This window comes from Acipenser ruthenus, chromosome 5 (assembly GCF_902713425.1).
Source record: "Acipenser ruthenus chromosome 5, fAciRut3.2 maternal haplotype, whole genome shotgun sequence".
In the NCBI taxonomy this organism is placed as follows: Eukaryota; Metazoa; Chordata; class Actinopteri; order Acipenseriformes; family Acipenseridae; genus Acipenser; species Acipenser ruthenus.
In genome coordinates this window covers 74,718,393-74,732,877 of record NC_081193.1, presented here as the reverse complement: position 1 = coordinate 74,732,877, position 14,485 = coordinate 74,718,393, and the positions used below count along the sequence as shown (strand labels likewise).

The 14,485-nt window shown below is 36.3% G+C and overlaps 1 protein-coding gene across 1 annotated transcript in view; it reads right to left on the bottom strand.

Moving 5' to 3' along the window:
• The window catches only part of LOC117402823 (mannosyl-oligosaccharide 1,2-alpha-mannosidase IA-like), a 139,406-nt gene that overhangs the window by 14,283 nt on the left and 110,638 nt on the right, over positions 1 to 14,485 (bottom strand). Inside the window, exons 6-8 of the mRNA XM_034004326.3 lie at positions 6,302 to 6,425; positions 5,793 to 5,886; positions 3,366 to 3,481 (exon numbers count right to left, since the gene is read on the bottom strand). Of these exons, the coding sequence (XP_033860217.1) occupies positions 3,366 to 3,481; positions 5,793 to 5,886; positions 6,302 to 6,425 (334 nt within the window). The remainder of the gene's footprint in view (positions 1 to 3,365; positions 3,482 to 5,792; positions 5,887 to 6,301; positions 6,426 to 14,485) is intronic.

Sequence of the window (14,485 nt, the reverse complement as noted above, 5' to 3'; positions counted from 1 at the left end):
AAATAGGACTGAGTGGAATTCACTGGCAATAGGTCCAAAGACAGTTGTCTGCACTTACAATACATACTGTATTGGCTGTTCTCAGACAGTGCACTGTCGAATGTTTGAAAGAACAACACTACAAATCTATTTTTTCTCCTAAGAAATTAACTTGTATTCATCAATTTTATATTAACAGAAAAAATAGCTGCTGTACAGCCAGTACTTTGTAAAACAGGCAATGGTATTCCAAGACATTAAATGTATAACGGTGCCACATTCTAGTATTGATATTAGTCATCTCTCTCTCTCTGGTTTTAGTAGTTTTAGTTTAACTGTAGGCCACAGAGGTAATTTCATTATGGAGGAAAGAAAATGCAAGATACATCCCACTTGAAGGCACATAACCACAACTGCACTCACAGACTCAACAAGATGAGGGTGGTATGAGGTGAATAACGAATCCAGTGCTGATGGCCAAAGGAAAAATGATAAGATCAGAATAAGCAGAACAGAGAAAATGAGAAACGAATCACAATTTATGTGGGGCAATCCTAGGTTAAGAAAACAGGCAATAATGTCTACGATTTCAATTGTGTTTGCACATTAGCAACAGGGCATCAGCTGGAATCTTGACTTTTCATAACACCATAAAGAATGGCAGGTGGACTGGTGGGATGACGAAGGTGGAGAAAACACTTTAAAAAAGGACAGCGAAGATGGGACAGTAAATAATGTCTAGCGAGTTGTTCAATTACATCTGAGATGATAGCAAAACGAGGCATGGAGATTGTGCGGGAGAATGAAAAAACATGCTTTGACTGCCCATCAAAGACTGGGGGGGGGGTCAGCGTGTAGTTATGAATCTTTAAATAGCACCACTCAGTAGAAAAACATTATAATTACAATTTCCTAACTGCTAAATTAAGGAACTATATTCAAGTCACACATCACAGTAATTCCCTCTAGATTTCTGTATGTAACCACGTCTCACTTTTTTTAGTACATCATTTTGTACATGCAACTTACTTTCCCCATCACAGCAGAAATACAAGACAATATAATCATTTCATTAAGAGAAATTCATTTCTACACAATCACACGTTGTACTAATACAATATGTAGGCCTATTACTAAGTAACACAACAATTTAACCACATCATATATCATTATAAGATATGTATGTAGTCTGCATCCCATTGATGCAATACCAAACATCGTATTCAACGCCACCATTAACTGAAAATGGCTTTCTAATGTGAAACAAATACTAACTAAATAACTGTTATACATTATGAAGGCACATTTGTCTTGCTAATTTTTCTTTGGTATTTTTTTTTATTTATTTTTGGTCGGTAATAGTATTCACGTAAATGGACATCTTTGTAACCTGTGCTCTCATTCTACTGCTTGTTTTCACTGTTTAGGAAAAAAAAATCATAATCTGTCTCCAGCCTTTTCACTCCGCATTCAAGAAGTGCACAGCATTCAATATTCCTAACTCGACTGCAATGACTAAATAAAAAAGAATAAATAATAAAACCTCAGATTTATGTACTTTTCATTTTCAACAATATCAAACATCTGCTGCAGTGTTGCCAGGGACATAGGAATATTCCTATTTCCATTTTAAGTTTTGGGAGAGGTTAGCTGCATAGTAACAGAAGTTAATGTGAAACAACGAGAGGCTATATTTGTTGCTTGACTTGTGAACTGTACAGTAGTGTGAATGATCGATTTCAGGTTTAATTTCCAGGTTTAATATCTCACAAGACTAGGCCTACATGTCAAAAAAGGAAATTCTCAACACTACCTCTGGGGAAAAAAACAGGAATTGAAGAATCCCAGCCACCTTCTAAGAAAAGAAAGCCCCTGTGTCAAATACAATCCAAAATATTTAGCACTGGTATTTACATTTACTGGATCCGAGGACGAACCAAAGCCCCAGTGCGTTATCTGTCAGGAGGTTTTGTCAAACTAAGCATTTAAGCCTGCAAAATTGAGACACCATTTATCTAGAAAGCATTAAGAATGTGAAAAAAGGGACTTTTTTAAACAAAAAAAAAAAACAGGAACTTTGCCATCAGCAACTTTCAATGTGCAAAATAACAACATTGCTTGATGAACTGGTAGCGAAGATTCAACCCCAGGGACCTCATTAAGTTAGGTATGTTATATAAATACTTTACTTTCTACATGTACTTCTACATACACACATAAAAATGTGTGGCAAGAGGTCAGTGAGCAAAATCCAAACACAAAGGTGGTCCCTACATTGAAAAAGGTTGGGAACCACTGCCCCAGTGAGTTAATTCCTTGAACAGGGACTTTATGCAGTGAGATGCTTTTATCTGAAGTGGTGACAGACTTGTTCAAGGAGAATCGTGCAGTAGAAATTGAATTGTAGAAAATGGTTTGAACAAACTCAATGTTGCATGTCATTTTACCTCTGATCTCTCTGCTAGAATAAGCAGGGTGACTTGGGGATAAAAGTGATTATTGGATTGTTTTCTAAATCGCACAGTAATCAAGTGAGTGACTTTGATGAGGTACAAGACCAGTTATTATGTGATAATAAACCATCACACGGTTTACATTTAGCTATGTGTTGTTGAGCCAAGGGCTGATCATTTTATGTACATTACAAATGATACATTTTAGAAAGCATGTTATTTAAGAGAGTCAACTTAATTATGGTGTTAATAGCAAAACCATGATAAATGAATAGGCATGTCTGACTGGATTCTTCTCTATTGATGTACAATTCGAAAAATGATTTGGTGTCAATTTCATTCAATTTGATCTGTGGTAAGGGCTGGCTCAGTTTTTAATACTGGAAATAGTTAAAAGCAACTGAGCTTATCATGTATGTTTTTGAATTCTACTTTGCAATACTGTTGTACTTTGCATTTAACCATTTTCCCCCTAACAGACCAATTAAAAATATTGACCTTCCATGATCAATCTACATTCTATCATGATGTGGCACTTTTCCAAATAATTATGTAAATACCTAGTGCGGATGAATGTGTTAGGCTACAGTAAGCACCTCCATACAATTCCCCAGAAGTGTGCTTCAACCTCACCAGGTTGGGACAACAAATGGGACAAGAACTAAACTAAATGCACCTTCAATGCTCTGCCTCTAAGAGACTATCAGCAAAGTTGGCCTTAACTGCTCAATGCAACCATGAAAATGCTTGAACTCATTTCACATACTGTATAATTTCCTTGGAGCCTACAGTACGCAAATGACTAAAGAGAAAATATGAAATTAAACTGCCGACATACTGTAAAGGATTTGCATCCCACTGCCAATCCATGGACCCATCTTATTAAAAAGCTACATTTTACGAATGAGTAGAAGATGTACATTTCTTATTTACCTGAATGGAGTCGTAATACATTTTCTTGCCTTCTTCATCGGTCTTGTCCGACATCAGCCATGCCTTGAGCAAATACTCATAAAAACTATCCCCGAGACCTCCAACTGATACATGATCTGAAAGAAATGAAACTTTCAGCAGCAATGTAGCCAAATGTTGATAATTTATACCCTTCATCTGCCTGTATCACCTACCAGGGAAATACATGCCTATGTGACATAATGATCTATTGCACAATAAGGGCCAATGCAATCTCTGCATACAGGCATCAGGTATTTGGAACTGCATCTAAAACACCCATTAACAATCATAAACATAATTTTTAATATTGCAAATAGCCACAAGATGCTCATGTGACACAGCATTGTACTTGGTCTGAGGTGGATCACTGCTGCCAAGAAGTGTTTGACTACTAGAGAGAGCGAGAGATACACATATATATTTATGAAAGAAAAGGTTTTTAAAAAATGTACACAAAAGGTTTAAAAGATTAAAAAATCTTATTATTTTCAGGACGTTTCTGGCAAAAGCCCTTCAGCTGTTTAAAAAGAAAAAAAAAATTATATATATATATATATATATATATATATATATATATATATATATATATATATATATATATATATATATAAACACGAACAGGAACAATTTGTTAATGCTGTAAAATGCTGTAAATCTGTATTTCCTTTGGTAACAGTACACACTGCATGTTGACAGTACACTGCCATTTCTAATATCAGGATTCATTAATCTATGGTCCATTGCATTTGACAGGGTTTTTCTAACCAGGGACGAGCAAACATTGAACTTTATCAAGCTCAAGGACAAGTACTACAGGGATCTTGGTGAAGATAGTTAAGATGAAAACTACACATCGGAAAATGAGCAAAAATATGGTTGCCAGGTTCACACCAGCATTCACACCAATGCAGTATTATGCTATGTTTACCCAGTCTTATTAGCAGGTCCTTGAGATGGAAAAAAAGAAAAAAGAAAACGCTTGTTTCAGAGGTGAAGGACACAGCACCATGTTACTGCAAAAACCCAACGGAAGACCTTCTACAGTGAAGTTTTCCCAATGGTAATCTTCAAAATTTCTTTGGAAAATATTTTATTTTAGAAAGCAGCCACAAGAGGCGTGTGTGTTTGTTGAACGTCACATCTACACCTTCTGCATCCATACAACACACCACAATCCATACTGTACTGTTCTGTCTATATTAGAAATAACTGCATGGAAATTGACACAGAATCAGAATTACAGCCTCTTGGGGAACATGCAAACAATATGTTTGCAAAGATTAAACACCATTTTTTTTCAGACTGAACACAGTGCCATATCACTTTCCTTTTAACAGAAAAACCAAACAGAAAAAAAAACCCCACACACAACAAAAAAGAATACACTGCTGTGGTCAAAAGCAAAAGCAGCACCAATCTACCTTCACTGTCCTACCAAGCAATACAATAAGCATGCATGCACACACAAAAAGGTACATACAACAGTATTTCCACATCAAAGATTTTATTATTTGTATTATTCACCCCCAGAGAAGAAGTACAAATACAGTATGCTGTGTCTTTAAGACGACAAACACTTACTGCAGGTTTCAAAATGTCATTACCTTGATGTTTTGCTATGAACCAACCCAATTATGTTGCAAACAGTTTCACACAGTGTAAAGTGGAGGGTGCACTTGACAATGGAGTGTGAAGTGCATGAAATGACACAACAAACCCACACAGCTGAACATTTGTCTGACCTTTAAGGCTTATTTAAAAAAAAATATATATATAAAAAAAAATTACCATAGAAACCTTTGACATTCTCAATTCAAACGGCGGCTTACAAATTCATCTTCAGGGACTCTCATCAATAGGTGATGCTAGAATATACATTATTACAAGAGACAAACCCGACTGACGCATGCTGCGGCAAATCAGTGTCAGTTTCCTGTCAAAATAACCAGACTAAATTAATTTGCATGAAACCTGGCAGCCTTCCAGGCTTGTCCTTCACAGTCACAGCAATGCTACCATACTAAGATTTGCTGTATACAGCTGACAGGAGGGCGGGAGAGACTGAGAGTGCATTACCATTACTGTGATGGCCCTGTTTATATGCTAATGATAGCCTTAAAAATGCATATGCTGTTCAGAATATTTCCATTGACATTCGGGAAGCAATATTCTTTTTTTAAATGATAATACTAGGCCTATATTAACCTTTGATGCCCGATAACTCCACCATTGCAATCTATAACCAATTCCAATTAAATGCCACGTATTGGGTGGTAACATTAAAGAGGACAAGTGAATATTTCAAAGTCCTTTTGTTTTAACTAATGATTCCAAAGAGAATCATTTTCCGATGTGGGAAAGTTTTCTATTCAAAACAAGAAAAAAATAATGCATGTATTTACTTACTCTGGCCCCACTGTCCACTGTTAGGATTTAGGTAGTTCGGGTATAAGCCTTGTGGTTTATCCAAACGGTTCAAAACTTTCCGAATGTTCATTACCTGTTGTAGCAATAAACAACAATAGTTATTTAAAGTAATACTTTGTCAAAGAAACATGATCTAATCAAAATGTGTAAAGTTTAAGAACCTAATGTCGTTATACGTGTATAAAAACCAGCTCAGAATTTGTTTACTCGTGCCTAATTCATAGTATGTACTTAAACAAGTCACGTTAAGATTTGTAACAGCGTTTACATTTTTTTTTACAAAGCAATCAATATTTATTAAAATCATGTACATAGAAAAGTTAAGCATAGAGGCAACTCCTATATTAAAAGACAACTCTTTGTCCTATGTGCCCACAAGCCTTGTAAATTAAATAGCATGTGTGAGTTTGCAGAATATTAATGACTACTTTGTTATGTATGTTTGGTTAAAATGTATTGAGCAATGCTTTAATGACTTTTATCTTTACCTTCTCAGCAAATACAGGGTTCCCAGAGAGTTGGCTCAGGTGCATGAATTCTAAATGGAGGGTTCCAAACTCAGCCAAGATGCTGCTACCCCCTGATGCCCAAGGCCAATTTCTGCCTATTCCACTGCAAAACAAGAGAGCAGCAAAACATGAGATAAGAAACTCATCTAAAAACGGGGGTGCATGTCTCTGTACAACAAAGTTACTGGACTCGTCTAAAGCATGTTGGGCTAGTCTAAACCACTCGTGGCTAGGTTTCAATACTGTTGCAGACATAAACCTGCGTAATTTCTGTAGCGTGGAGTATCTTCAAGTTTTTGGAGGTCGCCATTTGTACTTTTCCAGTGAGTCCAAAACCAAAAGGCTAAATACACAAGGTGATTTTAAAACTTACTGCTGGTACAGTTTTATATTTTTTTTGTTCACTTGTACCAGGTAATAGCAAGGTTAAAAACAAACCTTATTTCTAGCGAGAGACTAAAATGTATGGTCAAATTGAAGAGACTGCCCCCTCCCTCCGAGACTCATCCGTTCCAGACAAATCTCATTTACCATCAAATTTTAAATCCCTTTCTCAGAAACGAAGATTATAAACTTTGTTTCCAGTACCAATTATTAAGATAAATAGCAGACTGTCAGGCTGTTAGTAGTGCATAATAGGGTTTTCCAGTAAGTAATGTCTGGTGTCACTTAAGTTATTAGACTTTGTGTAGAAGACAAAATTTACAAGAGAATGTTCAGTGTCAGGTTTATAACAGCTTCCCATTGTTTTGGTCACTTCTGAATACAATAAATAAAATTAAAATCTCAAAACCAAATATCTTTGCAATATCCACGTTGTCTATGTGTACAAAAGCAAAAACACATTATTATTATTTATTATTATTATTATTATTATTATTATTATTATTATTATTTTTTTTTTTTTTTTTTTTTTTTTTAACCAAAATCGATTTTATTGGTAAATGAAAATTTTTAGATCAGTACATTTAGTGATCTACCAGAATTTTCAAATCAAGTTGTGGCTTTCAACAAGATCATGGCTATATCTAAGAAATGATGGCTATAGCTTAACAAATCACATGCGAGTGCTCAAAGTAATTCTCTTTCAAGAACTTGAGCTAGTGATGCAAGTCGGTTATGATCGGTTCGGGTTTTTACCGACTCTCAGCTGTTTATGACCAAAATCAAAGTTTAAAAACAGAAAACCAAATTGCATTTGTATAGCCAAAGAACAGGACATACCATTACGACACTTTTTTTTTTTACTGTGATAAGCTCAATACAGTGTTACTGCATTACTCATACCAATCTATTATACAATTAAACACAATGCAGAAAGAATACATTCATGTATTATACATTTTTTTTTTAACAAAAGGTTTAGATTAGGATTTGCAGGTTGAATGTTTGCCAGCACCTTTCATCAACAAACCATTTCAGAAACCTGGAGAGAAAACAACTCTAGGACATGTGAACACTCAGACTAAGTATGAAGCCACAGTTATCCCTTCTGAGGGCTGTCAGGTAAGCTGTGTCATAACCTTTGATTTATGTTATCATATTAAAAAAAAACTCACTCCCTCTGTTCTGTGTTGACATAAATGGTAATGAGATGAATCTGCGGCAGTGGATGGCCAGAGATTTTGTTTTTCATTCCGCACCTCATGAGATTGGTAATGTATGTGATCATACATTTTGTAAAGCAGAGAACATTTATTTTTAAATGGAATAAAATTCAGTTTTGTATTTTTTATAATGCATCGTACATTGAGACATCAAAAAGTTGCAGTATTTAGAAGCAGCATAAATCTATATAAAATAACTATTGCTACAGAATAAAGACCAAAAAACTACAAAAACAAAAACGGACAAACAAAAACAAACCACTTTGAGTGTCTCTGCGTATAGAATGCAACCTCAAGGCACGACATATAAAAGGTTACTTACTGTATGTCATCCCAGGAAATGACACTGTCGTTTGAAGAGTAAATTATTCTTAATTGTGCTTCTGTCACTTGCATTTTGCATTGTGATCAATTGCATGGACTCAAAGCGCAAACCCCATCTTGCTCCATTAGGCAAGACTCTGCTGCAGGGAGACAGCTAAAGCATGATGATTCCTAGCGATTGCCAGATGAATATGTTAAAAACGACTAGCCTCAAAACCAGAGAGGCCTTCAGGTAAAATACTAATATGTTTTCTATCAGCTGACTTTTTCAAATACAGAAAAATCACATTTACTTGTACAGATATGAGATTAAAACACACTGCATACATACATAAACAACAAAACATTTCAGATTACCCTGTTTTTTACCCTGTACTGCGGACACCTGTCCATTTGCTGAAGCGAACCTGAAAAAATATTTTAAAATAGTTTTCCAAATGCTTCCTAACTGAAATAACACTACCAAATTAGCCATACGGAGTGTGTAAAACAAATGACAGTGCCTTGTATGAAACAAAAATGACATTGACATTACATTTCCTGTAGTGCCACAATGTAATAGCCTGAGAACTGTATCATTTTCTCTTATGTGCAGCCCCTTTAGGTACAAAACCTTGGCACTGCAATCTCTATAAAATGTTTCCAATTTCAGCAGCATACTTCCTCCCCCAGCTTCTGTTCCTCTAGTACTCCAAGATATATATCCACCTTTCAGAAGATAATTAAACCCTTTAAATCAAGCCTGTATAAAACTATTTCAACTTTGACTCGCAAAATGCTTTATATAGCATTTATATAAAGAGAACAATGTCAATGTCTAGGCCATGCCAGATAATAATGGTTTACTATGTTTTTTTTATTTGTATTATTCTTCTTAATAGTGCAATTTATACACTAACCAAGTTACATATATTTTAAGAAACGTTACTGTACATTTAAACACTGTAGCTCAAATGTTGCTTTGTGTGCGTTTTCTAGTGGATAACAGACTAAAAATAACACTGTGTAACAATTTTTTTTTTTTTTTTTTGGTTCCTGGGTAGTAAGTGTTATTTCCTAATTGCTTATGCCTCAAAAGTATAGAAAATGGCTATTATTCCCCACAAACTTTGCTTTTGTGACCAGGACGGTGATATTTTGAAATTTACCTATTTTCCAGAACATTCCAGATAGATTCAGTGCTGAGTAAACTTGGAGTAACTTCTAGAACTTTCCAGTAATATAAATAGTAGTATAAATACAGGGGCCTTAAGCCCACCAGTTCAGTTTAGTTCCAGCTGCCTAAGTGGATACATATCTGCATTTTTCTGAGATGGCATCAAGGTCATAGGAGACTTCAAAATGGTGGCATTCCTGATGGGTCTCCAAGGCGGTTTTACCAAGTTTCCCTGCTATCTTTGCCTTTGGGACAGCAGGGACACCAAGGCGCACTACCACAGGCGGGACTGGCCACAGCGGACCGTGTTCTCTGTGGGGAGGAACAACGTCAAGTGGGAGCCACTGTTGAACCCCTGGAAGGTGCTGATGCCACCACTGCACATCAAATTGGGCCTTATGAAACAATTTGTCAGAGCTCTAGATAAGGAGTCGGCAGCCTTCAAGTACCTTCAAGACTTCTTCCCTAAGCTGTCTGAGGCAAAGGTCAAAGCCGATTTCTACAGTTTTACTTGAATTGTTTTTAAAAAAATACATAGCTAAATAGTAAAATCCCTAGACTCATGAATATACTCTAATACTGCTATTGTTATAAGATGACTTATTGTTTTGCCCATACTGTTAATACTAATACTAATACCACCATTCATTAGTGCTAGGTCAGCTGGTTAGTGCTGTGCTACCAGAGTATCCCTTTAAGACAGTGCATGTTGGGAAAGGGGAAGGTGTAAACAGCACTAGGGAAGTAATTGTACATCTTGGGGTTTTTCACAGAATATCAGTGCTCATAATGTTCATACACTTAAGGCAAGAGGACTGATAATAGTAAGTAGCACTTGAAAGATTTGAGATGCACAAAAAAGCAAAAAAAAAAAAAAAATCGCAACATTGTCTATGCATCCTCAGTGTACACTTGTTTCAGATTAATTAAACTATGAGTAAGTAAATAAGAGGACACACTTTCTATACTTTCCTAAAAATTGTGTTAGGATCTAGTGATGCTAGTGATGAAAGAAAGACTGGACTTGCTTCCATTGCTATTCATATTTATTTTGTTAGTATTCACTTGTGTAAGCAGCGTCGCTTACCAAGTGACATACAGTATTCTTATCTAAGAAGTGTCAATAGATATTGACGGAAAGCAGCAGTTAATTTTGCAGCACTAACGCAGCACAAACGAATGACCCATATTTGGTTTAAACACATATTTGGTTATTATAGGGGGACTGTGACGTCACTCACCCTAAAAGAATCGTGAATAAATCTTGAAGGAAAACAGCACTAACATTCATTTTGCAGCAGTGACCAGCACAAATGAAGCACAAACGAATGAGACAAGTTTGGTTCAATTCCGTTATTGTAGGGGGGCTGAGTGACATCACTCCCCTAAAAAAAATATTGTTAATATCTCAGAAACAATAATAGCAAAAACGTTTTGTGGAAGGGTGGGGGTATTCACTGACACAGGAGACAGAGGATTTTATTTGGAAACACCGCACAGGTGCCCAGATTTATTTATTTTTCTTATTAATTGTTTTATTTAGTTTAGCCCGCAGAGGGCGCTGTTGTCCGTCGTCTGGATACTGCCGACAGTAAACCAGGACCACGGGGTTACCAACACAGGTATCCAACTCCGTGCACCTTCAAGTGCTCAAAAGTAATAATGAAAACAGAAGGCGAAAGAAAAAGGGAAAATAAAACACACTAATAAAACTACAAACAAAAGTGCTGCTTATGCAGTGCCCCCACTGCCGCTAAGCCGGTCAGCACGGGTCTCCGTCCTACACTCCGCTGTGCTTATACACTGGGGTTGGCCAGGGTTCCCCGTATATCTACACACGTCCCCTCGGTAGGTAATTATTTCTTTTACTTTGTAAATTATTTTTACGGAAGGCTGTCCCCTCAGTCGGGCTCGCCTGCTCCTTGTTTCACGCCAGACTCCTCTGCCAGCGACACTGTACTTCCCCCAACACGGCCACCCCAGCGCACAACCAAGCCAGATCTTATGGGGCCGAGCAGTCTCCCAAGGCCAGCCCCCCAGCCACTCAGAGAGAGGGAAAGCACACACACCCTCTTCCCCACCTCTCTGTGTCATCGCCATGACCAACAGGCGGATCCCACGAGACTGCTGCCCTCCACCTGCAGTAATACGAATGTGCCAGACAGTCAGTCCAGATCTCCCCTGTTACACGTTTGTTTCAACGCCACAAACGAATGAGACAAGTTTGGTTCAATTCCGGGGCTGAGTGATTTCACTGCCCTAAAAATATAAATCATGAATATCTTAAACTATAGCGGCACAAACGTTTATTTCAACGGCACTAACCAACACAAACGAATGATATATGACTCAGCGTTTGTGCTGTTTGTAGGGGGGCCAACTTCATGGAGCTTTTCTAACAGTTTAACTAAAATCGAAAAACATTGTAAAATTATTAATGGAATAACATGTTGCAAACAAGGGTTTATTTTGAAACTAAACCTGTGTATCTTTCTTTATTTATTTATTGGTGTTGAGCACGTAGCGAAAAAATCTGTTGTAAAAAAGCTATTTTAACACAAAAATGTTTTTTTTCCTAAACTTGAAGTCTCAAAAAAGGGGGGAGCGACTTTTACGCTGGTGCGACCTATAAAATGATTTTTATGGTAATTAATCAGTTAAGGTGTTCCACACTGTGCTGCCAGGGAAAAATTGCAATTTTTTTGTGAAGGATCCAGAAAACATGCTATTTTACTTGCCTTACTACAGTAACAATACAATGGCAGACCATTAAGTTAGGAAAATATTATTTATAAAAAAATAAATAAATAAAAAATGATATATATATATATATATATACACACACATACACACACATACTTCCATATCCTTATTTGTGGAATGATCACATAAAACTAATTTCTATGAAAAATTATATACAGGATAATCCATGAACTTTTGTATATATAAATTCACACAAGTTAATATTTTTTGGGGAAAAGGACACTGCTATTCATGTTGCAACCAAACAAAAGTGCACCCATTGCTGTACTTATGGCTGGTTTCACAGACCCCAATTACCACGAATGTGCAGTTGCTGGAGAGATACTAAGCTGATGTAGGAAACCTGCTTGAAAATACAGAACTACAAAAACCCTGAGAAACAAACTGTTACAAAAAAAAAGGCAACTCAAGCAAATTGGAAAACAAATCTATTGGAGAGAGCATGTCTATTGAAAATCGCCTTACGTGCACCAAAAAGTCTCCAGACTGATTTTTAGCATAGCAGCATAAACAGTAAAAATTAGCCTGTCTATCAATAGATAGCAGACACACCTCATTTTGCACCTGTTTATTTTTTTTTATAAGTGTATTTTTGTTGTGTGTTTATTTGTATTATTTTTCATGTGTATACTCAAGTGGAATTGAGGCTGAATTATATATATTTAAAAAAAACTCAAGGGTAAAAATAAATCTACTTGCATTAACCTTTACCTGCTAGGGAGGTCAGAAGGCTGGTAAAAGACGACCGCAGCTATGCACAAGAGAATCTAACCGTGTGAAAAGAAAGTGAATCGGTTTCATCTCTTGGATGAAGGTTTTTATGTTTTTATGTCTAAAGTATACCAACTATTCCAGAACTTTTTTTGGTTTTATCACAAAATCACTGTTTTCAACCCTAAGGTATGTGTTTTGAAACATCTGCCTGAATCTGCCTGAAAACGGCCCTTACTTGCGTACTCACTTGACATCCCTGTATCTATTCTATGGAAAACAACTTTTTAGTAAAACTAAATACTGCTTGTGACTGAAGTAATACTGCTCTGTACATAAAACTGCCAGAGGAAGTAACTATAACTCTGAGCCTTCATAAATATTTGAAGTTGTGTGATAGTTTGCAGGACCACGTGGCTCGGCTCCTCAATATAAACAATCAAGTATTCCCTCTCGTGCCTTGACCAAGCTTTTGATCAAGTTTTTCTTTTAAGAATTACAACTATGGGGCATTGTGCAAGAACTCTGATTTGCAACTGCTAGGGTCAAAGTACCGAGACCACCAAATCTGATTTCACACAGTTGTGTGATATTCAAGCTGTGTAGAGTATAAACTCCTGACTGCATTCTATTTGACTGCTCTAAGAGGTTCAGGTTTAAGTGAATCCAGATTTTGGTAAACACAACTGGGAAGATTTTGCAAAGGCTGTTTTGTACCATTCTTGTGAAATAAAAAAGGCAACTGTTAATGTTATCTGTGACACATGGTACAGTACCTGTCCACAGGAAAGTTGTTTTGTACACTAAATGAACCTACTGCTTCTGGATTCATCATTTTGCATTGCTAAATTTTACAACAAAATCTTACAAAAAAAAAAAAAGTATTTATTATTTTATTTATTTTTAAAGACACCTTTAAGAATGTATTGTCCCAAAAGTGAAATGACAGTAGTACTACAGTTAATTATAAAACAGATGGACAGACAGGCACCTATGCAAAATAAGATTCTTGTCAGACGTTCATTTTAAAAAGGTTAACATGTATTGTTCTGCATGGGCGCAAAGATAAAGGGGGTGACGGCTCATTTACTCTGAATTGCCTGTCATCTCTCTTAGGCATTGATTCTCTACAAGTCAACTATGGCTGCACATTAATGGTAGTCTGGCAGAAACATATGAAATATGTCTTTTTTGCAAATCGTATTTAATATACTTTAGGAGGTACATGATAAGCATGGTACTGTAAAGAATGCAGTAATTAAATAGTGCTGGAAACTTGTATTATGTATTATATACACATAGATGCAATAAATACATAAAACACATTATTAATTAATTTGAGAAGCGATGCACCGTTTCTACATCTCCCTCAGCGCTCTTGCAACTCTCAATAATCTATTCTGCCAATATTCTGCTAAAGACATTTTTTGCAACCATTGCAGAAAGGGGTGCAAATGCACCCCCAAAAATGACCTTGTGCACTCTGAAGGAGGAATAGGATCTTCCTTGATACAACACTCAAACCAGATATAGTTTTTGAATTTAGTTTGGTGACTCAGTTTAGTTATTTTATTGTCCTATTCATAAAGGAGAACCATATTA